Genomic DNA, 26,105 nt, shown 5'->3' on the forward strand with positions numbered 1-26,105 from the left:
CTAGGGGCTTTGAAAAAGGGCGACAAGCCGGAGGTCTGAAAACCCATTTTTACCACCCACGACGGAAATACCGCCCATTTTTGGGCGATCTGCTCAAAAGTGTAAAATCTAGCCCATGGATTTAGACAGAATGTAACTTCAAACAGAATGTATTGAAGCCAACTAGTATACACCTGAATTGGTGATGGTATAAAGCAGACTTTCCCTAGGGGGTTGGTTTTATTCCAATTTACGTGCATACCAATATTATCTTGCAGTGGACTACAAAAGAATCATCCTCCTGTCGCACACATTCCATCCACTGTTGCCCATTCAATTAAAATTTTAGCAAAATTAAATTTGCACATGTTGACATGCATTCACACATTGTGACCAGTGTTCCCTCTAATTATTTTTTAGGCCGTGCAGCCCATTTAAAAGCTGGTGAGGTGGCTGACCGGACCTCCAGAGTGCTGTGCAGCCATGCAGCATAAAGGGAACATTGACTGTCAACTTCACTCTTTTGCTTGGATAGATTTAATATACCAAGCACTGGCAAATTATCACTAATACTAGACGATATAGGTGTAACCCTTAGCAATTTACTGTATGGGGGGGGGTTTTGTTTATTCCGCAAGGTGACTTGAATGCATGTGAAAATGCAAGGGGTGATGCTTTGCTCACAACGAAGAGCTACACTCCCAGGCCGGAGAATCGGGGCTACAATGTTGGACCCAGTCTCTGACTGACTAGTGCTTCCTATGAGAGCACTTCCTTTTAAAGTGTAGGATTTCAGAATTACCTCTGTGGTCTTATAAAATGTTGGTGCTTCTTCCATAAACACTTTATTAATTTGTATCTCGCCCCCTCAGGAAACCTCCCAGTGGATGTTCACTCACATTGCTGTTGTACGGGATTTAGTGGATATGCAATATAAAGAATATCAGGAGGTAAAGGCTATATATATATTTTTTAAAAGCTACTTCCTTAAGAATCTGTTCATTTCGAACATTCTCATTGCATCTAATTTTCATCCTTCTCTCACCTTCACATGGTCCATCTCCGACTCTTCCCTTCCCTTCCTCGACTTCTCTGTCTCCATTTCTGGGGATAGACTATTGATAAGCATTCACTATATGCCCACTGACTCCCACAGCTACCTGAACTACACTTCCTCCCACCCCGCATCCTGTTAGGACTCCATTCCATTTTGCCAGTTTCTCTACCTCCATCGCGTCTGATCTGACGACCCCACCTTCCACACTAGTGCCTCTGATATGTTGTCTTTTTTCCTCAACTGAGGATTTCCCTCCGCCGTGGTTAACATGGCCCTCAACCGTGTCTGTTCTATTTCCCACACCTCTGCTCTCACCCTTTCCCCGCGACAGGGTTCCCCTTGTCCTCACCTTTCACCCCACCAGCCTCCATATTCGACGGATCATCCTCCACAATTTCCACCACCTCCAGCGAGATCCCACCACCAATCACATCTTCCCCTCCCCTCCCCTCTCAGCGTTCCCAAGGGACCGCTCCTTCCATGACACCCTGGTCAATTCCGCAGTCACCCCCAGCAGCCCCTCCCCTTCCCACGGCACCTTCCCGTGCAAGCGCAGGAGATGCAACACCTCCCCTTTTATCTCCTCCCTTCCCACTGTCTAGGGCCCCAAATACTCCTTCCAGGTGAAATAGCGATTTACTTGTTGTACTTTCAACTTAGTACACTGTATTCACTGCTCACGATGTGGTCGTCTCTACATTGGGGAGATCAAACGTAGATTGGGTGACCACTTTGCGGAACACCTCCACACAGTCCGTAAATGTGACCCAGAGCTTCCGGTCGCCTGTCACTTTAATTCCCCGCTCCACTCCCACTCTGACATCTCTGTCCTCGGCCTCCTACACTGTTCCAATGAAGCTCAACGAAAGGTCTTCAGGAACAGTACCTCATCTTTCGTTTAGGTATTTTACAGCCTTCTGGACTCGACCTCCTCCCTTCCCGCTGTCCAGGGCCCCAAATACTCCTTCCAGGTGAAACAGCGATTTACTTGTCCCTTTCAATTTAGTATACTGTATTCGCTGCTCACGATATGATCCCCTCTACATTGGGGAGACCAAACGTAGATTGGGTGACCGCTTTGCGGAACACCTCTGTACAGTCCGTAAGCGTGACCCAGAGCTTCCAGTCACCCTGTCACTTTAATTCCCCACTCCACTCCCACTCCAACATCTCCATCAACAATTTCAGACCTTAACCGTTGCCCATATTTTGCTCCCCTTCCTCCTTTTATTAAACCTCCACCCCCCACCCCCCCCCCCCGATCTTATGTATTTTTTCTCTCTCTGTTTGCCATGGCAGCTGGTCATTATTCCGCCATTCACACCCTATCTAGACTCATCTTTTTGTAACTTCTGCCATTACCATCTCAAGTCGGCACATCATCCCTTTTGTTTCTCAAATCTCTCCTGCCTTCCACCATATCCCAGACCTTCCCTTTTTGTTCTTTCCTCCCCTCCCCCCTTCAGTGCTCCTTTAAGAATCTGTTCATTTCAAACATTTGCCAGTTCTGACGAAGGGTCATCGACCTGAAACATTAACTCTGTTTCTCTCCACAGATGCTGCCTGACTCGCTGAGATTTCCAACATTTTCTATTTTTATTTCAGATTCCAACTTCCACAGTGTTTTACTTTTGATTTCCTTAAATATAATGTTTTATCTGGTGAATTTAAGGGCTTTTTTATATCTCGTGCTGGCCAAGATCTAGGTATTCAAACATTCAGTTGTTTATCATATTTAATCCAAGCGTGTATTCAAAGATTTGGTTGAGCAGAATTATTCAATGATGGGAGAATGCATAGGATGCTATACATGCATTATAGACAGACTCTCAAAATGTATCTGTCTTTGCTGTAACAGTGTGAAAAGTATCTTCTCCATGCAGCAAAACTTTTTTTGGTTAAGAGTAAATGTTTTTAAATATGGAAAGCTATAAAAAAAAGCATATTGCAGCATTAAACACTTAGGATGATGTTGGTTTGCACATTAAAATACTCATGAGATTAAAAATATAGCCAGTATTCAGACCATCAGTAATAGCGGTTGTCAGCTTCACTGCTCCACAACTGCATGTTGAGAAGAGGGAAAAAGAAACATGAAAAATTAGGAAGTACATTTGTAGGTGTCAGGGCAAGTTGATAAAGCCGATTTAAGATAAAAACAGTTTTTTTAAAAAAATGTATTGGCTTTATAAATGGGATACAGTAGAGGTTAGGGCTCAGTTGGAATGTTGTGTCCAATTCTGGACTCCACACTTTAGAAAAGGTGTCCAGGCCTTGCAGAGGAGATTTGCTCAAATTATATCAGGGATGAGGGACTTCAGTTATGTGGAGAGAGTAGAGAAATGAGAATTGTGCTCCTTCGAGCAGAGGAGGTTCAGGGGAAATTTAATCGAGGTATTCAAAATTATGAACTCTTTTGATTGAGTAAATAACGAGAAACTGGCAGGTAACCAGGGGCCACAGATCTAAATAATTGGTAAAAGAAGGGAGATGAGATTTTGTTTTACGCGGTGAGTGCACTACTTGAAACGTTGGTGGCAGTAGATTCAACAGTAACTTTCAAAAGGGAATTGTATATATAGTTTAAAATGAAAGATTTTCAGGGCTGTGGGAGAAGAGCAGGAGAGTGGGCTAATTGGCTAGTGCTTTCATAGAGCCGGCACAGGCATGATTGGTCAGATTGCCTCTTTCTGTGCTACTTTACAATAGCTGCTTGTTGAGCTGGGACTGGGCTAATCCTGATGCACTGGTGCAGGGATGAGTTCTTAAAATTAATACAGAAGGCACTTTGTCAGTTATGAAGAAGCCTGTTTATATCAATCTATACCTGTGGCATTTTCAATTTAGTTCCCTGGTATGTTATTACTTGCTGCAAGGTTCATGTTAACCGAGTATAGTAAGAGTACTTGACTATCGATCATATTAACCAGAATATTTTTTGTGGGTCAGAGCCTTGTTGATTTTACATTTAACAGAGATTTGGGTGATGTGCGAGTGGCGGTGGGAGAAGGGCAGGAGAGAAAAGACTGATTGCAGTAACATCAGTAAGCAATACACCAATGTAAGTACTTTACATAAGAACATAAGCAATAGGAGCAGGAGTAGGCCATTTGGCCCCTCGAGCTTGCTGCGCCATTCAAAAAGATCATGGCTGATCTGATCCAGGTCTCAACTCCATTTCCCCGTCCTCTCCCCATAACCCTTGACTCTCATCGTTCAAAAATCTGTCTTATCTCCACCTTAAATACATTCAATGACCCAGCCTCCACAGCTCTCTGAGGTAGAGAATTCCAAAGATTCATGATCTGCTGCGAGAAGAAATTACTCCTCATTTCCATTTTAAATGGCCGACCCTTTATTCTGAAACTATGCCCCTTAGTTCTAGATTCCCCCACTAGGGGAAACATCCTCTCTGCATCTATCCTGTCAAGCCCCCTCAGAATCTTATACGTTTCAATAAGATCACCTCTAAGTCTTCTAAACACCAATGAGTATAGGCCCAACCTGCTCAACCGTTCTTCATATGACACCCCCTTCATCTAAGGAATCAACCTTGTTGAACCTTCACTGAACTGCCTCCAATGCAAGTATATCCTTCCTTAAATAAGGAGACCAAAACTGTATGCAGTACTCCAGGTGCGGTCTTAACCAACACTCTGTACAGTTGTAGCAGGTCTTCCCTACTTTTATACTCCATCCCCCTTGTAATAAAGGCCAACATTTCATTTGCCTTCCTAATTACTTGCTGTACCTGTATGCTAACTTTTTGTGCTTCATGTACAAGGATCCCAGATCCTTCTATACCACAGCATTTTGAAATCTCTCGCCATTTAAATAATTTGCTTTTTTATTTTTCTTACCACTGTGAATAACCTCACATTTTCCCACATTATATTCCATCTACAAAATGTTAGCCCACTCACTTATCCTATCTATCTATATTCCTTTGTAGATTATTTGTGTCCTCCTCACAACTTGCTTTCCCACCTATCTTTGTATCATTAGCAAATTTGACTACATTACACTCTGTCCCTTCATCCAAGTCATTAATATAGATTGTAAATAGTCGAGGCCCCAGCACTGATCCCTATGGCACCCCACTAGTTACAGTTTGCCAACCTGAAAATGACCCATTTATCCCAACACTGCTTTCTGTTAGTTAGCCAATCCTCTATCTACGCTAATATATTACCCCCAACCCCGTAATATCTTATCTTGTGCAGTAATCTTCCATGTGGCACCTTACCGAATGCTTTCTGGAAATCCAAATACATGACATCTTTATCCTCTTTATCCACCCTGCTTGTTATATCCTCAAAGAACTCTAGCAAATTTGTCAAACATGATTTCCCTTTCATAAAACCATGCTGACTCTGCTTGACTGCATTATGATTTTCTAAATGTCCTGCTACTACTTCCTTAATGATGGACTCCAGCATTTTCCCAATGACAGATGTTCGACTAACTGGGCTGTAGTTTCTTGCTTTCTGGGTCCCTCATTTCTTGAACAGGGGCATTACATTTGTGGTTTTCCAATCTGCTGGAACCTCTTCAGAATCCAGGGAATTTTGGTAGATTACAACCAATGCATGCACTATCTCTGCAGCCACCTCTTTTAAGACCCTAGGATGCAGGCCATCAGGTCCAGGGGACTTGTCCACCTTTAGTGCCATTAGTTGCCTAGTATTTTTTCTTGTGATTGTTTTAAGTCCCCCGCCCCGCCCCAATAGTCCCTTGATTATCAATTATTGGGATGCTTTTAGTATCTTCGACTGTGAAGACCGATACAAAATATTTGTTAAAAACCTCTGCCTTCCCTATTTCCCATTATTAATTCCCCAGTCTCACCCGCTAAGGGACCAACATTTACTTTAGCCACACTCTTCCTTTCTATATACCTGCAAAAGTTCTTGCTGTCTGTTTTTATATTTCTTGCTAGTTTGCTGTCATAAGCTATCTTCTCTCTTTATCATTATTTTAGTCGTCCTTTGCTGGTTTCTAAAAATGTCCCAATCCTCTGGCCTTCCACTATTCTTCGCAACATTGTATGCCTTTGTTTTCAATTTGATACCATCCTTTACTTCCTTCGTTAGTCACGGATGGTTCATCCTTCTCTTAGTGTCATTCTTTCTCAATGGAATATATCTTTGCTGAGAGTTATGAAATACTTCCTTAAATGTTTGCCTCTGCTTTTTACAATCTTACCCTTTAATATATTTTCCCTGTCCACTTTAACCAACTCTGCCTTCATACCTTTTTAATTAATTACCTTTATTTAAGTTCAGGACACTAGTTTGGGACCTAGCTTTCTCACCCTCAAACAGAATTTGAAATTCTACCATGCTATGCCTTAACCTACAGGGCTACGGACCAAAAGCTGGAAAGTGGGATTAGGCTAGATAGCTCTTGGTCGGTCGCCGCGGACACGATGGGCCGAAATGGCCTCCTTCCATGCTGTAAATTTCTATGCTGCTTCTATGATTCTATGATCACTTCCCATACCAGATCTAAAATGGTCTGCTCCCTGGTTGGTTCCACAACATATTGTTCCAAGAAATCGTCCTGCATACACTCTATGAACTCTTCCTCCAGGCTACCTTTGACACTTTGATTTGTCCAATCAATATGAAGATTAATAATCAATATTATTCGCCTTAGAATTGCCTTGCCCTTTAAATTACCCGTTTCAATAATCTTCACTACAAAGATGGTACAATTCTATGCTTAGTTAGCTAACTTAGCTGTGGCAGCAGGAAGGGCACTATAATTGGCCATAGTACCCCTGGGTAAGAAGGGCGAAATCTGCTCGGGTTCCTGGTCCTAATCAATATCCAGTGACCTTACTGGAAGTGTGTATATATGAATGCTGGGAGGAAGGATTGGGCTCAGCTGTGATGCCCTTCCTCCAATTGAATTATCTGCCAACACTTTGTCAAGATTGACGCACAAATAATGTAATTTGAGCGTGATGCCAAAGGATATCAATCTACTGGTCAGGTGGGCAGAGCAGTGGCAAATGGAATTTAACTCCGAGAAGTGTGAGGTGATGCACTTTGGGAGGGCTAATAAGGAAAGGTTATACACATTAAGCGGTAGGCCACTTAATAGTGTAGATGAACAAAAGTACCTTAGAGTGCTTGTCCACAGATCCCTGAAAGTAGCAGGCCAGGTGGATAAGGTGGTTAAGAAGGCATATAGAATGCTTGCCTTTATTGGCCAAGGCACAGAATATAAGAGCAGGGAGGTTAGGCTTAAATTGTATAATACTTTGGTTAGGCCACAGCTGGAGTACTGCGTGCAGTTTTGGTCGCTGTATTATAGGAAGGACGTGATTGCACTAGAGAGGGTGCAGAGGAGATTTACTCAATTGCTGCCTGGAATGAAGAGTCTTCGTTATGAGGACAAATTGGATAGGCTGGGCTTGTTCTCACTGGAACAGAGAAGGTTGAGAGGAGACCTCATTGAGGTGTACAAAATATTGAGGGGCTTGGACATAGTGGATAGTAAAGGTCTATTTCCATTGGTGGAGGGGGCTATTACAAGGGAGCATAATTTTAAGGTGGTTGGTGCAAGGCTTAGAGGGGATTTGAGGGGGGAGCTTCTTTACGCAGAGGGTTGTGGGGTTCTGGAACTCGCTGCCTGGAAGAGTGGTGGATGCAGAAACCTTCACCACTTTTAAGAGATAGTTGGATGGGCACTTAAAGTGCCGTAACCTGCAGGGTCACTGACCTAGAGCTGGTAATTGGGATTGGCTGGATGACCTTTTGTTGGTTGGTGCAGATATAATGGTAAGTACTGCAGGGAATAGAATACGGCCAGGGTGATCTCCTGGACTAGTTTCGATCGCCTGGATGGGTCGGAGAGGAATTTTCCCAGATTTTTTCTCGCTAAATTGGCCTGGGTTTTTATCTGGTTTTTGCCTCTCCCAGGAGATCACATGGCTCCGGTTGGGGTGGAGTGTAGATGTTTTTAGTATAAGGGATGTTGCAGTGGTGTGAGGCGGGCTGGTTGGGCTGGGTGCTCTTTGCCTTTCTGTCATTGTTCATAGGTTTGTATGCAAACTTTAGGGCTGCTGACCAAGGGCCGGCGCAGGCACAATGGGCCGAAATTCCCTCCTTTTGCGCTGTAAATTTCTGTGTTTCTATGTAGTAACTGAAAGCGTTTGGCTTACCAGCTTTAAGTGACTGTTGGGTCTTGCCAGTTACAAAATACAGCTGAGGTTTGGCTTTAAGTACAGACTGCTGAAGAGTGGTTGCTGACTTTTATTTTTAATTTTCTCCATTTGACTGAGTCAAAAGCAGTGTTTTATGATGAATTCTTTAAATTTGATGGTCACCTGCGGATCTCACGATTTAAAAAAAAAATGAAGTTTATAGAATTATGCTGCCAAACCAAGATTATCACAGGCAGGAAGTGGATGCATTTTGGGGAAAAAAATCACTTGGACTAAAGTTTTTTGTTACCACTTTATATGTTGATGTATCTGGTAACCATCGGTATGTTAAAATATACGCATATGTATTGAGTACACATATGGAACTTTCTTCCTTTCCCCTCTCCTCACCCCAGTTAACAATTAATTTTCTCATTTGCAGCGTCAGCAAAATGCCCTGAAGTATGTAACTGAAGAATGGGCTCAGATAGAGTATGAGCTATTGCGAGAGAGAGGCTTATGGGGGCCTCCAATTGGATCACATCTCGATAAATGGATGTTGGAAATGCCAGAGGGACCCTGCCGAATGAGAAAGAAGATGGTGCGGAATGACATGTTTTATATACATTATCCCTATGTACCAGAAAATGAGCATGAGTCTACCAGTCTGCTGGTGAGTATTGCAGAAGCTGGTACTGAAACAGAACAAATATTTTTTGCATGGCTCCATAAATTATTAAAAATGATTGTGTTGTAAACCATGTTATTACTGAAAGATACATTTGGTCATTAATGGAATATAACATTTCTTCATCTGTGAAATTTGAGAATGAATTTACATTTTTTGTTTCTGTTTTTAAATGCAAGATGGTGAGAAACTTGGTGTAAGACTCCAGACTGTATTGGTTTATTCTTCTGAGATTAATTTGCTACATTATTTTAATAAGTGTGGCAAACACAAAACTAGTCCAGTTGACAGTATGACCGTGAAAATCTAGTTTCTATTCAAGAGCAACATCAACTTCAAATCTTAGATAACGTTTCTAGATATAATTTTTAAGAATGTGGTAATGATGATCCTGTATAATGATTAAGGATATCCTCATGCATCTTTGCATAAAGCATCGTGAAAGTTATTAAAATAGGCAGTATTTACCATTCTTGTGTATCAGTCAGTGAGGCTTCTTAATTCCCTAAATTGTTATAAATCAAACTTCAATTATTATTTTGTTAAACATAACATAAGAAATAGGAGCAGGAGTAGGTCATACGGCCCCTTGAGTCTGCTCCGCCATTTAATACAATCATGGCTGAACCGATCATGGACTCGGGTCCACTTCCCTGCCCGCTCCCCATAACCTCTTATTCCCTTATCGGTTAAGAAACTGTCTATCTCTGTCTTAAATGTATTCAATGACCCAGCTTCCACAGCTCTCTGAGGCAGCGAATTCCACAGATTTACAACCCTCAGAGAAGAAATTCCTCCTCATCTCAGTTTTAAATGGGCGGCCCCTTATTCTAAGATTATGCCCCCCTAGTTCTAATCTCCCCTATCAGTAGAAACATCCTCACTGCATCCACCTTGTCAAACCCCCTCATAATCTTAGACGTTTTGATAAAATCACCTCTCATTCCTCTGAATTTCAATGAGTAGAAGCCCAATCTACTCAACCTTCATAAGTCAACCCCCTAATCTCCGGAATCAACCTAGTGAACCTTCTCTGAACTGCCTCCAAAGCAAGTATATCCTTTCTTAAATATGGAAACCAGAACTGTACGCAGTATTCCAGGTATGGCCTCACCATGCCCTGTATAACTGTAGCAAGACTTTCTTGCCTTTATACGCCATTCCCTTTGCAATAAAGGCCAACATTTTATTGGCCTTTCTGATCACTTGCTGTACTTGCATACTAACCTTTTGTGTTTCATGCACAAGGACCCCAGGTCCCTCTGTGCTGCAGCACTTCACAATTTTTCTCCATTTAAATAATAACTTGCTCTTTGATTTTTTTTTCTGCCAAAGTGCATGACCTCACACTTTCCAACATTATACTCCATCTGCCCAAATTTTTGCCCACTCACTTAGTCTGTCTATGTCGTTTTGCAGATTTTTTTTGTCCTCCTCACACATTGCTTTTCCTCCCATCTTTGTATCATCAGCAAACGTGGCTACGTGACATTCGGTCCCTTCTTCCAATATAGATTGTAAATAGTTGGGGGTCCCAGCACTGATCCCTGCGGCACCCCACTAGTTACTGATTGCAAACCCGAGAATGAACCATTTATCCCGACTCTCTGTTTTCTGTTTGTTAGCCAATCCTCTATCCATGCTAATATATTACCCCCAACCCCATGAACTTTTATTTTGTGCACCTTGCCAAATGCCTTCTGGAAGTCCAAATACACCACATCCACTGGTTCCCCTTTATCCACCCTGTTCGTTACATCTTTAAAGAATTCCAGCAAATTTGTCAAACATGACTTTCCCCTTCATAAATCCATGCTTACTCTGCCTGACTGAATTATGTTTTTCTAAATGTCCTGCTAATGCTTCTTTACTAATAGACTCCAACATTTTCCCAACCACAGATGTTGGGCTAACTGGTCTATAATTTCCTGCTTTTTGTCTGCCTCCTTTTTTAAATAGTGGTGTTACATTTGCAGTTTTCCAATCTGCTGGTACCTCCCCAGAATCCAGGGAATTTTGGTAAATTACAAGCAATACATCCACTATCCCTGCCGCTACTTCTCTTAAGACCCTAGGATGCAAGCCATCAGGTCCAGGGGATTTATCTGCCTTTAGTCCAATCATCTTACTGAGTGATTGTGATTGTGTTAAGTTCCTTCCCCCCCATAGCCCCTTGACTATCCACCGTTGCGATATTGTTAGTGTCCTCTACCGGAAAGACTGATACAAAATATTTGTTCAGAGTTTCTGCCATCTCCATTACTAATTCCCTGGTCTCCTCCTCTAAGGGACCAACATTTACTTTAGCCACTCTTTTAGAATCCTAGAATGATTACAGCGCTGAAGGAGGCCATGTGGCCCGTCAAGCCCGTGCCGGTTCTCTGCAAGTGCATCTCATCTAGTCCCACTCTCCCACCCTTGCCTCGTAGCCCTGCAATTTTTCTTCTTTCAGGTATTTATCCAGCTCTCTTTTGAAAGACGTGATTGAATCTGCCTCCACCACCCTTTCAGGAATTGCATTCCTGATCCTAACTACTCATGGGAACCTATGCAGGGAGACAGAGGGAAATAAAATGGAGGTAGAAGCAAAAGATAGAAAGGAGAATATTAAAAGTGGAGGGCAGAGAAACCCAAGGCAAAAAACAAAAGGGGCCACATTACAGCAAAATTCTAAGGGGAGTGGCAAAGTGTGTTAAAAGGACAAGCCTGAAGGCTCTGTGCCTCAATGCGAGGAGTATTTGGAATAAGGTGGACGAATTAACTGCGCAGACAGCAGTTGTTGTAATTGGCATCATGGAGACATGGCTCCAGGGTGACCAAGGCTGCGAACTCAACATCCAGGGGTATTCAACATTTAGGAAGGGTAGACAGAGAGGAAAAGGAGGTGGGGTGGCGTTGCTTGTTAAAGAGGAAATTAATGCAATAGTAAGGAGGGACATTAGCCTGGATGATGTGGAATCGGTATGGGTGGAGCTGCGGAATGCCAAAGGGCAGAAAACGCTAGTGGGTGTTGTGTACAGACCACCAAATAGTAGTAGTGAGGTTGGGGACAGCATCAAACAAGAGATAAGGGATGTGTGGAATAAAGGTACAGCAGTTATCATGGGTGACTCTAATCTACATATTGATCGGGCTAACCAAACTGGTAGCAATGCGGTGGAGGAGGATTTCCTGGAGTGTATTAGGGATGGTTTTCTCGACCAATATGTCGAGGAACCAACTAGAGAGCTGGCCATCCTCGACTGGGTGATTAGCAATCATGTTGTGCGAGGCCCCTTGGGAAAGAGTGACCATAATATGGTTGAATTCTTTATTAAGATGGAGAGTGACACAGTTAATTCGGAAACTAGGGTCCTGAACTTAAGGAAAGGTAACTTTGATGGTATGAGGTGTGAATTGGCTAGAATAGACCGGCAAAGGATATTTAAAGGGTTGACCGTGGATAAGCAATGACAAACATTTAAAGATCATATGTATGAACTTCAGCAATTGTACAGCCCTGTCTGGAATAAAAATAAAACGGTGAAGGTGGCTCAACTGTGGCTAACAAGGGAAATTAAGGATAGTGTTAAAACCAAGGAAGAGGCATATAAATTGGCTAGAAAAAGTAACAAACCTGAGGACTGGGAGAAATTTAGAATTCAACAGAGGAGGAGTTAAGGGTTTAATTAAGAGGGGGAATATAGAGTACACGAGGAAGCTTGCAGGGAACATAAAAACTGACTGCAAAAGCTTCTATAAATATGTGAAGAGAAAAAGATTAGTGAAGACAAATGTAGGTCCCTTGCAGTCGGATTCAGGTGAATTTATAATGGGGAACAAAGAAATGGCAAACCAATTGAACAAATACTTTGATTCTGTCATCACGAAGGAAGACACAAATAACCTTCCGAATGTACTAGGGGACAGTGGATCTAGTGAGAAGGAGAAACTGAAGGATATCCTTATTATGCGGGAAATTGTGTTGGGGAAATTGATGGGATTGAAGGCCGATAAATCCCCAGGGCCTGATGGTCTGCATCCCAGAGTACTTAAGGAAATGGCCCTAGAAATAGTGGATGCATTGGTGATCATTTTCCAACAGTCTATCGACTCTGGATCAGTTCCTATGGACTGAAGGGTAGCTAATGCAACACCACTTTTTAAAAAAGGAGGGTGAGAGAAAACGGGTAATTATAGACCAGTTAGCCTGACATCAGTAGTGGGGAAAATGTTGGAGTCAATCATTAAGGATGAAATAGCAGCGCATTTGGAAACCAGTGACAGGATCGGTCCAAGTCAGCATGGATTTATGAAAGGGAAATCATGCTTGACGATTCTTCTGGAATTTTTTGAGGATGTAACTAGCAGAGTGGACAAAGGAGAACCAGTGGATGTGGTGTATTTGGACTTTCAAAAGGCTTTTGACAAGGTCCCGCACAAGAGATTGGTGTGCAAAATCAAACCGCATGGTATTGGGGGTAATGTACTGACGTTGATAGAGAACTGGTTGGCAGACAGAAACAGAGAGTCAGGGTCCTTTTCAGAGTGGCAGGCAGTGACTAGTGGAGTGCCGCAGGGCTCAGTGCTGGGACCCCAGCTCTTTACAATATACATTAACGATTTGGATGAAGGAATTGAGTGTAATATCTCCAAGTTTTCAGATGACACTAAACTGGGTGGCGGTGTGAGCTGAGAGGGGGGCGCTAAGAGGCTGCAGGGTGACTTGGACAGGTTAGGTGAGTGGGCAAATGCATGACAGATGCAGTATAATGTGGATAAATGTGAGGTTATCCATTTTGGGGGCAAAAACACGAAGGCAGAATATTAGCTGAATGGCGGCAGATTAGGAAAAAGGGAGGTGCAACGAGACCTGGGTGTCATGGTTCATCAGTCATTGAAGGTTGGCATGCAGGTACAGCTGGTGGTGAAGAAGGCAAATGGTATGTTGACCTTCATAGCTAGGGGATTTGAGTATAGGAGCAGGGAGGTCTTACTGCAGTTGTACAGGGCCTTAGTGAGGCCTCACTTGGAATATTGTGTTCAGTTTTGGTCTCCTAATCTGAGGAAGGATGTTCTTGCTATTGAGGGAGTGCAGCGAAGGTTCACCAGACTAATTCCAAGGATGGCTGGACTGTCATATGAGGAGAGACTGGATCAACTGGGCCTTTATTCACTGGAGTTTAAAAGGATGAGAGGGGATCTCATAGAAACATATAAGATTCTGAAGGGACTGGACAGGTTAGATGCGGGAAGAATGTTCCCAATGTTGGGGAAGTCCAGAAGCAGGGGACATAGTCTTAGGATAAGGGGTAGGCCATTTAGGACTGAGATGAGGAGAAACTTCTTCACTCAGAGAGTTGTTAACCTGTGGAACTCCCTGCCATAGAGAGTTGTTGATGCCAGTACATTGGATATATTCAAGAGGGAGTTAGATATGGCCCTTACGGCTAAAGGGATCCAGGGGTATGGAGAGAAAGCAGGAAAGGGGTACTGAGGGAATGATCAGCCATGATCTTATTGAATGGCAGTGCAGGCTCGAAGGGCCAAATGGCCTAATCCTGCATCTATTTTGTTTCTACTCGCTGTATAAAAAAGTTTTTTTGGTTCTTTTACCAATCACATTAACTCTGTGTCCTCTGGTTCTTGACCCTTCGGCAAATGGAAACAGTTTTTCTCTATAACGTCCCTGTCCAGACCCCTCATGATGTTGAGCACCTAATTCAAATCTCCTCCTGATCTTCTCTGTTCCCAGGAGAACACCCCGAGCTTTTCCACTCTATCCACGTAACTGAAGTCCCTCATCCCTACAATAATTCTCGTAAATCTTTTCTGCATCCTCTCTGAGGCCTTCACATCCTTCTTAAAATGCAGTGCCCAGAATTGGACACCTTATCCGAGTTGAGGCCGAACCAGTGTTTTATATAGGTTCATAACTTCCTTGCTTTTGTATTCTATGCCTTTATGAAGCCCAGGATCGCATGTGCTTTTTTAACTTATTTCTCAACATGCCCTGCCACCTTCAATTTGTGCATATATACCCCTCGAGGTCTCATAGAAACATAGAAAATAGGTGCAGGAGTAGACCATTCAGCCCTTCTAGCCTGCACCGCCATTCAATGAGTTCATGGCTGAACATGCAACTTCAGTACCCCCTTCCTCCTTTCTCGCCATACCCCTTGATCCCCCTAGTCGTAAGAACTTCATCTAACTCCCTTTTGAATATATTTAGTGAATTGGCCTCAACTACTTTCTGTGGTAGAGAATTCCACAGGTTCACCACTCTCTGGGTGAAGAAGTTTCTCCTCATCTCGGTCCTAAATGGCTTACCCCTTATCCTCAGACTGTGACCCCTGGTTCTGGATTTCCCCAACATTGGGAACATTCTTCCTGCATCTAACCTGTCTAAACCCGTCAGAATTTTAAACATTTCTATGAGGTCCCCTCTCATTCTTCTGAACTCCAGTGAATACAAGCCCAGTTGATCCAGTCTTTCTTGATAGGTCAGTCCCACCATCCCGGGAATCAGTCTGGTGAATCTTCGCTGCACTCCCTCAATAGCAAGAATGTCCTTCCTCAAGTTAGGAGACCAAAACTGTACACAATACTCCAGGTGTGGCCTCACCAAGGCCCTGTACAACTGTTCATGCATCCGATTTAGAATTGTACCCTTTAGTTTATATTTCCTCTCTTCATCCTTTCTGCCAAAATGTATCACTTCACACTTTTCTCTGTTAAATTTCATCTGACACGTGTCCGCCCATTCCACCAGCTGTCTGTCTTCTTGAAGTCTATCATTATCCTCCTCACTGTTCACCATACTTCCAAGTTTCGTGTCCTCTGCAAATTTTGAAATTTTGCCCTGTACACCCGCATCCAAGTCGTTAATATATACCAAGAAAAGCAGTACACCTTCCTCTACTCTGGAAAAACAACTGTTCACCACTACTCTCTGTTTCCTGTCACTTAGCCAATTTTGTATCCATGCTGCCACTGTTCCGTTTATTCCATGGGCTTCAACTTTGCTGGCACGCCTATTATGCGGCACTTTGTCGCACGCCTTTTGGAAATCCATGTACACCACGTCCACTGCATTGCCCTCATCAACCGTCTCTGTTACCTCATCAAAAAAACTCGATCGAGTTGGTTAAACATGATTTGCCTTTAACAAATCCGTGCTGGCTTTCTTTAATTAATCCACACTTATCCAAGTGACTGTTCATTTATTCCCTGATTATTGTTTCTAAAAGTTTCCCCGCTACTGAGGTTAAACTGACCATCCTATAGTTGCTGGGTTTCTCTTTATACCCTTTTTTGAACAAGGATGTAACATTTGCAATTCTCCAGTCCTCTGGTACCACCCTCGTTTCTAAGGAGGATTGGAAGATTATGGTCAGTATCGCCGCGATTTCTTCCTTCACATCCCTCGGAGTCCTAGGATGCATCCCATCCGGTCCTGGTGACTTATCTATTTTAAGTACAGCTGTCCTTTCTAGAACAGTCGTACGTCTCCAATCCAGCACCCTCGGGACCTGACACCGTGCCAGAACAGAGAATTTCCTAAACCATGGGAGGCCTCGTTTACTGGTACTGGTGGACAGCGCCCGGGCTCCTGTATGTGTGAGTAAGCACCACGGCAACCTGTAGACGGTTCCCTCAGCACACGCACACACTCACTCACTGTCTGACAGACGCTCCCTGCCGATCGTCGAACACACTGATTGATCAGCCATTGCAGTCGATCGAAACTTAAATAAAAATAAACGCTCCTCTCCCGCAGGCCCAACTAATGCTGAACCACGGATGTTTTGGATGAGAGAGTCCCAGACTAGAGAGGTACAACCTGTACCTCATCTTTATCAATTCTTCTCCTTTACTATGTCTATGGGAGCATCTTCTTCCTTGATGGGGACAGATGTAAAGTACTCATTTAGTACCTCAGCCATACCCTCTGCCTCCATGCGTAGCTTTCCTTTTTGGTCCCTCATCAGCCTCACCCCTCCTCTTACTACCCGTTTACAATTTATATGCCTGTAGAAGACTTTTGGATTACCTTTCATGTTAGGTGCCATTCTATTCGCATACCCTCTCTTTGCACCTCTTATTTTAATTTTCACTTCTCCTCTGAACTATATTTAGCCTGATTCTCAGATGTATTCTCATCTGACTTCTGTCATACTCTTTTTCTTTTTCTGCTTCATCTTACTCACTACCTCTTTCGTCATCCAGGGAGCTCTAACTTTAATTGCCCTACTTTTCCCCCTAGTGAGAATGTACTTCGACTGTACCTGAACTGTTTCCTCTATAAAGGCAGCCCATTGTTCCACTACAGTTTTGCCCGGGAATCTTTGATTCCAATTTACCCGGAACAGATCCATTCTCATCCACTGAAGTTTGCCTTCCTCCAATTAAGTATTTTTACTCCAGATTGCTCCCTGTCCTTTTCCATAGTGAATCTAAAACTTATGATACTGCAATCACTGTTCCCTAAATGTTCCCCAGATGACACTTGCTCCACTTGACCTACCTCATTCCCCAGAACTAAATCCAGCAATGCCTCCTTCCTTGTTGGGCCGGACACATGCTGATCAAGAAAATTCTCCTGAACACACTTCAGAAATTCTTCCCCCTCTGCCCTTTACACTATTACTATCCCAGTCTATATTAGGATAATTGAAGTCCCCCTGTATCACTACTCTATAGTTCTTGTATTTCTCTGTAATTTCTCTGCAAATTTGCTCCTCCATACTTTTCCCACTAGTTGGTGGTCGAGAGAATATACCTAGTAGTGTAATGGCACTTATTTCTTAACTCTAGCCATATAGATTCTGTCCTTGACCTCTCCAGGACATCAACTCTCTACAGCACTGTAATATTCTCCTTAACCAATACTGACATACCACCTCCTATCTTTCCTGAACACCCTATATCAAGGAATATTTAATACCAAATCCTGCCCTTTTTTGAGCCAGGTCTCGGTTATTGCCACGGCATCATATTTCCATGTGGCTATTTACACCTGCAGCCTACCGTGCCCACTTGTTCACTGTGCTTCATGCATTCACATACATACACTGTAAACCTATCTTAGACCATCCTGTGTTCTCTATTAGTCTGACCCCACCTAATACCTTACTATTTCTTGATTAAGTGCTGTCCATTTCCCCCAATCCTCTGTGTCCTTTGTTTCTCCTTTCTCATGCTACATCCTGGTACCCATCCCCCTAACTAACTTAGTTTAAACCTTTCCCAGCAGCACTAGCAGACATCCCCGCGAGGATATTGGTACTGGCTCTGTTGAGGTGCAACCTGTCTGGCCTGTATCAGTCCCACCTCCCTCAGAACCGGTCCCAATGCCCCAGGAATCTAAAGCCCTCCCTCCTGCACCATCTCTCCAGCACACATTCATCTGCTCTATCCTCCTATTTCTATACTCACTCACACGTGGCACTGGGAGTAATCCAGAGGTTATTACCTTTGAGGTCTTTCCTAACGCCCTAAAATCTGCCTGCAGGACCTCATCCCTCTTTCTACCCATGTCGTCGGTACCAATAAGGACCACAACCTCTGGCTGTTAACCCTCTTTCCCCTGCCACCCCCCGCCCCGAAGAATTCAAGTTGCAGTGTGCTGTAATTAATATTTTTTCATTTTCCGAAGATAAGGGGCTCAATTTTGCCCAAAGCCGTTTTTTGGTGTATTGCCAGAATTACGCCTGTTTTTCTAGGCCAGAACTACTCCAAAAATAAATGTGCCAAGTTTCCCCGCTCCATTTTTCAAAATTGGCACCGCGCAGTCTGTCCTGTAGCCTTGGAGGCGGAGCCTACTGCCTACGCCAGAAAAACGACGTGGCCACTTTCGCGCATGCACGGGGAAAAAAAGGATGTTTTGACGTGATTCCTATGGGCGCGCATGCGCAGTACAGCTCCCAGTCTGCAGTCGGCCATTTTTAAAGAACCAGTTGTGTGTGAGAACTTTAATTCTCATTGGAAAAATTGGAGCAGCAATACAAGATGCAATGCGGCGCGAGGACTAAGAATTTCTTATTGGATGAAGTGGAAGCACTAGTTACTGTGATTGAGGGCAGATGGCAGGAGCTGGACACCAGCAGAGGTCACACAAAAGTTGCACCCAAAGAAATGAAGAAACGCTGGAACCAACTTGCAGAAGATTACTGTGCAATGGTGACCACCCCGAGGTCTGGAGGCCAGTGCAAAAAGGACCTTGGTCAAGTAGTTAGTGTAAGTAATTTTTTCATTTTTCAATGGAATTGCAATTGTAAATGTGACCATCTGTATATGTCCCACCCAGCAGAAAGACACCCTCTCTAAAAAGTTATATTTTCATCTTTGCAGAGGAAAGTGGCACACAACAAATGAGAGAGAACCCTGAGCACGCCCGGCAAATCTGCACCCACTGACACCCTTGGAAGAGAGGGTCGCTGCTTTGATGGATCCTGCCTGGAGAAAAGCAACCACCACTGCACAAACTGGGCCCACACTCAAGGGAGAGAGTAAGTCCTTGCAAATTCCAAAGTCTAACTTTCCTAAATGTTAAGTACTGCGTGGGCTAGCCATGCTTCGGTTCATGGGGATGTCTCAGTCATCTACGCTTCGGTTGATGCAATGTGCTATCATTCATTGTGGTCCTTCAAATCAGCCTGCTGCCTGCGCTGTGTGTGCCTACTCATGCCACCCTGCCCCCTCCTCTGTTGCTAACCATTTGTCTGTTGTGTTATATTTTGCAGAACTTGAGGCCAACCCTGACAATGCAGAACATGATTAAGACGAGGACAAGCCTGAAGAGGAGAACATCTTCCAATCCCACCTTCCAGACCAAGAGTGTGGAGGGGATGGATGAAGTCCCCACTGTTGTACTCACTTTGGAGGAGGTGCTAGCCCCTTCCCTGAGTAATGGTTTGAGTGTTGGTGGGACATTCCGTGGTTCCCCACTGTCCGAGGCTGCGGGTTCCCGTGGGGTGCAGCTAGGCACACCCAGCGCCCCACCGTCCTAGGCTGTGGGTCCTAGTGGGATGCAGCAAGGCACACCCCCCAGAGCCTCATTGTCCCAGGCTGCGGGTCCCATTGGGATACAACAAGCCACACCCAGGGTGAGGAGGGGAAGGAGAGCTCGACAGCATTCTCCTGAGGTGCAGGATCTAACAAAAGTGGTTCAGATGATGGCAATGAGTGCAGAAGAGCATTAACCTTATGCGATCACTCCTGGACACCACCAGCGGGGTGGGTGATGAGGTATCAGGACTGTTGGGAGAAGTAACAACACACTCAAAAAATGGGAACGCTATCTGGGAACATGAGGGAGGGAATATCCATCAGCTGAAACCATGTCGATGCATATGGGGGAGGGAATGTTGCAGGTAGTTGACACACTGTTGCTCAACATGAGGGAGGGAATGTTGCAGGTAGTTGACACGCTGTTGCTCAACATGAGGGAGGGAATGTTGCAGGTCGTTGACACACTGTTGCTCAACATGAGGGAGGGAATGTTGGAGGTAGTTGAGACATTGTCAAGGCACATGAGGGAGGGAATTTTGGCGTTAGCTGCTGCAATAAGGGAACACACCCCGACCATTGACAGAATCGACTGCCACTCCCACTCCAATCCCCAGACCAGCCTCTGAAGAGGCCCAAGCCGGGCCTTCCACATTACCACCGATCCCCCCCACCCCCACCCCCATCAAGAAGTGTGCATTACCCGAGATGTTTCAAAGAATAAGCTTGGTACCAACCCAAGAAACGATGAGGGCAGGGGTGATGAAGTCACCAAGATCAAGCGTAGCGGACGATCTTAGAATAAGGTGAAGGAGAGATGGGTGCAGCCTTTCTTTGCTGCTGTTATTATTGTTGTTACTGTTGTAACTGTTCTCAAATTAAAAGTTTTTCGTAAGTTATGTAAATTTACAAGTTTAAAAGTTTGCAAGTGATCTTAAAGTTTTTAAGTGATCTTAAGTGAAAACTTTAAAGTTTGATACAAGAATATGTTAAAGTTAAGTTAAGTACAAACAAATATTAAACTTTTGAATAAAATATATTTTAAAATTACAACTGAATCATTTCCATTATTTGTTCGATTATTAACACAACTTTTGAAGTAAACAAGAATAATCTCCATCATTTGTTCCATTAATACAACACAACATTACGGAACAGGTCCAAACAGTAAACATGGTCCATGTGGAATAGTTGCCGCTGAGCCTTCAGGCAGCAAAGTGTTCACAGATGAGCTGCTGGCGCAAGGCTTGAGCAATCGTTAAAGGGGCATGATGGCCCCTCCGCCGTCGTGCACCGGGTTCAGATAGTTGCATGGCTTCCTCGTTCTCGTCGTCCTGCTGCTCCTCATCACCTGCATCTTCCTCATCATCATCATCATCATCAGCCACTCTCACCTCAGGTGGGTCTTCCACTACCAGGTGCTGCTGCCTCGTTATGGCTTAAGGCATGCAGCACACAACAGTGAACTGACTGACCATCTCAGGGGAGTATCGGAAACACTGTTTCAAGATGCCAATGGTCCTCTCTTTGATGCTGCGCGTCGCAATGTGCGACATGTTGTATTCCTGGTCAGCTTCCATCCGGGTTATGCTTGGGAGTCTCATGAGCCAGGTGGCAAGGCTGTACCCTTTGTCTCCCAGCAGCCAGCTCTGCCCTTCTGGCTGCTGCTGAAATATGGCAGATATAGCGCTCTCGCATAGGATGAATGCATCATGGGTGCTCCCAGGGTATCTTGCATCAACTGACATGATGCGATGCATGTCATCACACATGAGCTGCACATTAATGGAGTGGAAGTCTTTTCTGTTCCTGTACATCTCTGAATCCTCCAAAGGTGCTCGCAAGGTGATGTGGGTACAGTGAAGCCCTGTACCTTTGGGAAGCCAGCAATCCTAGAGAAGTCCACAGCCCTTTCTCGCATTGCTTGGGCGCTCATGGGGAACTTTATGTAGTCATTCCTCAGGGCATATAATGCAGCAGTCACCTGGAAAATGCAGACATGTGTTGCATGTTGAGAAATGGCGCACACATCCCCAATTGTAACTTGAAATGATACAGATGCATAGAATGAAAGTGCAGCTGTAACCTTCACTTCAACTGACAAAGCAGTCCTCCTGATGCTTCTCGGTTGCAGGTCTGCTTTTACCAACTCTCAGATCTCAGTTACAACATCCTTGTGAAAACGGAGCCCTTCTGACAGTCTGCATCACTCAGGTGCAGGTCTCAATATATTCGACTTTGCTAAGGTCTACATGCTCTGAGGTTCTTCATGCAATGACATCGAATCCATTGTCTCCTCCGCAGCACCATCATGCAAAAGACTTGCACAAGGTATGGCATTGTCAGTATTGCCCCCATGCTTAAATTTTACTTTTGCAAGAAGCTCAAAATGGCAGGCAAGCAGGATAAGGTTCTTTGTGTTCTCTCCCCACAGGTCTGTATGGACACCCAGGTCTGAGCAGGAGCAGTGATCAGGAACCCCCAACCCCCCGGGCTACATTTGATGCGTAGTGCAGTCTTGTGATGCCTTCTACAGCCCCCCACCCACCCGGGCTTGATTTGATGGGTAGTGCAAGCTTCTGATGCCTTCCGATCGCCTTCCACAGCCCCCCACCTGCCCCCCCTCCCCCTCAGCCCCCAGGCTTCTTTTGCAGTCGAGCCCCGAGCTCCTGTGTCCGGGTATAGGACTGATTCTGCCGTCCGACCCTCCAGCCCTGTTTGCATACGTTCGGTGGTGGCGTGTCAGTTGCAAAAATATGAAAACTTACAGAATTCCATCAAATTTCCATTCACTGCGTTAAGGTAAAAAAAAATGTAATCTTTATTATGCATATTTAATCTTTTTGACTCCCTCCAAAACTTCGCTGTCTGAAAAACAATGGCGTCTTTCTGCGCCGATTTTTCTTAATTCACCAGAAGGTTTTCCAGGAGTGGTCACATACGCCAACCTAGAAGAAATTTATTTTGGGCAAACTTCCATAATTGACAAAAATTGCCGCAGACATCAGGTTACACCCCCAATGACACAAAAAAAACTAACCTAAAAAAATTGGAACTAACTGAGTTGCACTGGCACACATTCCTTGGGGAAACTTTAATTTTTTAACTTGCGCTAAAAAAAGCGGCGCGTGCCCCTAAAAAAACGGCGCAAATCACTGGGGGAAATTGAGCCCATTATCACAGTTAAAGAAGTTTACTTGCCAATCACTTTTTTAAATCACAGTTAATTTTTAGGGTTGTATATTTTATTTTACTGTAACTGTGGTCATAGAACATAATAGGAGCAGGAGTAGGCCATTCTGCTCCTCAAGCCTGATCTGCCATTCAATAAGATTATGGCTGATCTTCTAACTCAACTCCACCTTACGCACAAACCCCATATCCCTTGATTCCCTTAATATTCAAAAATCTATTGATCTCTGTCATGAATATACTCAACGACTGAGCATCCACAGCCCTCATCTCGGTCTTAAATGGCTGATGCCTTATTCTGATCCCTAGTTGTAGCCTCCCCAGCCAGGGAAAATATCCTCCCAGCTTCCACCCTGTCAAGCCTTGTAATAATTTTATATGTTTTAATGAGATCACCTCATTCATCTAAATTCTAGGGTATATAGGCCTAGTCTACTCAATCTATCCTCAGGATAATCTCCCACCCCCCCGACCCCACATCCCAGGAAGCAGTGTGGTGAACCTTGTTGCACTCCCTCTAAGGCAAGTATATTGTTCCTTCGATAAGAAAACCACACACTACTCCCAGTGTGGTCTCACCAAGGCCCTATATAATTTCACTGAAACTTCTTTACTCTTGTACTCCAATCCTTTTGTAATAAAGGCTAGCATAACATTTGCTCAGGAGCAATGCCTTCAGTATACAAATAATGTTCACATCTGCTCTTTGGCTGTAGGTTCTAGTTCTGGTGTTGAGACAGTAGAGTGGAGGTCTGTGTTATTTGTATACAGAAGGAACGGTTCTGATTTTGTTTCCCTTCACTATACGTTGTAATGGAAGCACTTCTCCAGTTCTCTGAATTTGTAGCTCATATTGGCCCAGAATTTGCAGTCAGCGTTAAAGCAAAGACATTCCACGTTGGCCTCGCACAAAGATCTCCTGATCTCTGTGTCGAGAATTTTGGGTTTCCCAACGCATAATTGAAATCAATATGGTATTGTGAGAATCCCATAGAACGAGCTGCTGTGACATCAACAAGCTGTCTAAGCAGCCAATCATAATGCAAAGTTCTCTCACAGCAAATCAGGAAATAGGTAAGCTCCTGAAAGTCTAACTTAAAAAAAAAAGTGTTAGAGAGCAAAACAAAGATTGGGGGCTTTCACATGGGGAAAGGCAAACCTCAAATAAAGATGAACAAACTTTAAGAAACTTTTTTTAAAGTTTCTTAACTTTTAATTTTTATTAAAATAGATAAATTTGACACCACACAATTAAAATCAGTTTTTCAGGCCGATAACCTTTGTTTAGATGTCAGTATGTTTAGGCTCTGTGCTTCAATGCGAGGAGTATTCGGAATAAGGTGCACAAATTAACTGCGCAGATAGCAGTTAACGGGTATGATGTGATTGGCATCACGGAGACATGGCTCCAGGGTGACCAAGGCTGGGAATTCAACATCTAGGGGTATTCAGCATTTAGGAAGGATAGACAGAAAGGAAAAGGAGGCGGGGTGGCGTTGCTGGTTAAAGAGGAAATTAATGCAATTGTAAGGAAGGACATTAGCTTGGATGATGTGGAATCGGTATGGGTGGAGCTACGGACAGAAAACACTAGTGGGAGTTGTGTACAGGCCACCACATAGTAGTAGTGAGGTTGGGGACAGCATCAAACAACAAATAAGGGATGTGTGCAATAAAGGTACAGCAGTAATCATGGGTGACTTTAATCTAAGTATTGATTGGGCTAACCTAACTGGTAGCAATGCGGTGGAGGAGGATTTCCTGGAGTGTATTAAGGATGGATTTCTAGACCAATTATGTCGAGAAACCAACCAGAGAGCTTGGCCATCCTAGACTGGGTGATGTGTAATGAGAAGGGACTAATTAGCATTCTTGTTGTGCGAGACCCCTTGGAGAAGAGTGACCATAACATGGTAGAGTTCTTTATTAAGATGGAGAGTGACAAAGTTAATTCAGAAACTAGGGTCCTGAACTTAAGGAAAGGTAACTTTGATGGTATGAGGCGCGAATTGATTAGATTAGACTGGCAAATGATACTTAAAGCGTTGACGGTGGATAGGCAATGGCAAACCTTTAAAGATCATATGGACGAACTTCAACAATTGTCTGGAGTAAAAATAAAACGGGGAAGGTGGCTCAACCGTGGCTAACAAGGGAAATTAAGGATAGTGTTAAATCCAAAGAATTTGCCAGAAAAAGTAGCAAACCGAAGGACTGGGAGAAATTTAGAATACAGCAGAGGAGGACAAAGGGTTTAATTAAGAGGGGGAAAAGAGAGTACGAGAGGAAGCTTGCCGGAAACATAAAAAATGACTGCAAAAGCTTCTATAGGTATGTGAAGGGAAAAAGATTAGTGAAGACAAGCGTTGGTCATTTGCAGTCGGATTCGGGTGAATTTATAATGGGGAACAAAGAAATGACAGACCAATTGAACAAGTACTTTGGTTCTGTCTTCACAAAGGAAGACAAAAATAACCTTCCCGATGTACAAGGGGTCCGAAGGACTAGTGAGAAGGAGGAACTGAAGGATATCCTTATTAGGCTGGAAATTGTGTTCGGGAAATTGACGGGGTTGAAGGCCGATAAATCCCCAGGACCTGATAGTCTGCATCCCAGAGTACTTAAGGAAGTGGCCCGAGAAATAGTGGATGCATTGGTAATTTTCCAACAGTCTATCGACTCTGGATCCATTCCTATGGACTGGAGGGTTGCTAATGTAACACTACTTTTTAACAAATGAGGGAGATAGAAAATGGGTAATTATGGACCAGTTAGCCTGACATCGGTGATGGGGAAAATGTTGGAATCGATCATTAAGGATGAAATAGCAGCGTATTTGGAGAGCAATGATAGGATTGGTCCAAGTCAGCGTGGATTTATGAAGGGGAAATCATGCTTGACAAATCTTCTGGAATTTTTTGAGGATGTAACTAGTAGGGTGGACAAGGGAGAACCAGTGGATGTGGTGTATTTGGACTTTCAAAAGGCTTTTGACAAGGTCCCACACAAGAGATTGGTGTGCACAATCAAAGCACATGGTATTGGGG

General features: G+C 43.8%; 1 protein-coding gene across 1 annotated transcript in view; it reads left to right on the plus strand.

Annotated features, from left to right (window-relative positions):
- The window catches only part of wdfy3 (WD repeat and FYVE domain containing 3), a 690,816-nt gene that overhangs the window by 518,031 nt on the left and 146,680 nt on the right, over positions 1-26,105 (plus strand). The window contains exons 42-43 of the mRNA XM_070871062.1: positions 852-929; positions 8,632-8,862. Of these exons, the coding sequence (XP_070727163.1) occupies positions 852-929; positions 8,632-8,862 (309 nt within the window). The remainder of the gene's footprint in view (positions 1-851; positions 930-8,631; positions 8,863-26,105) is intronic.

The sequence above is a fragment of the Pristiophorus japonicus genome, chromosome 2 (assembly GCF_044704955.1).
Source record: "Pristiophorus japonicus isolate sPriJap1 chromosome 2, sPriJap1.hap1, whole genome shotgun sequence".
Classification (NCBI taxonomy): domain Eukaryota; kingdom Metazoa; phylum Chordata; class Chondrichthyes; family Pristiophoridae; genus Pristiophorus; species Pristiophorus japonicus.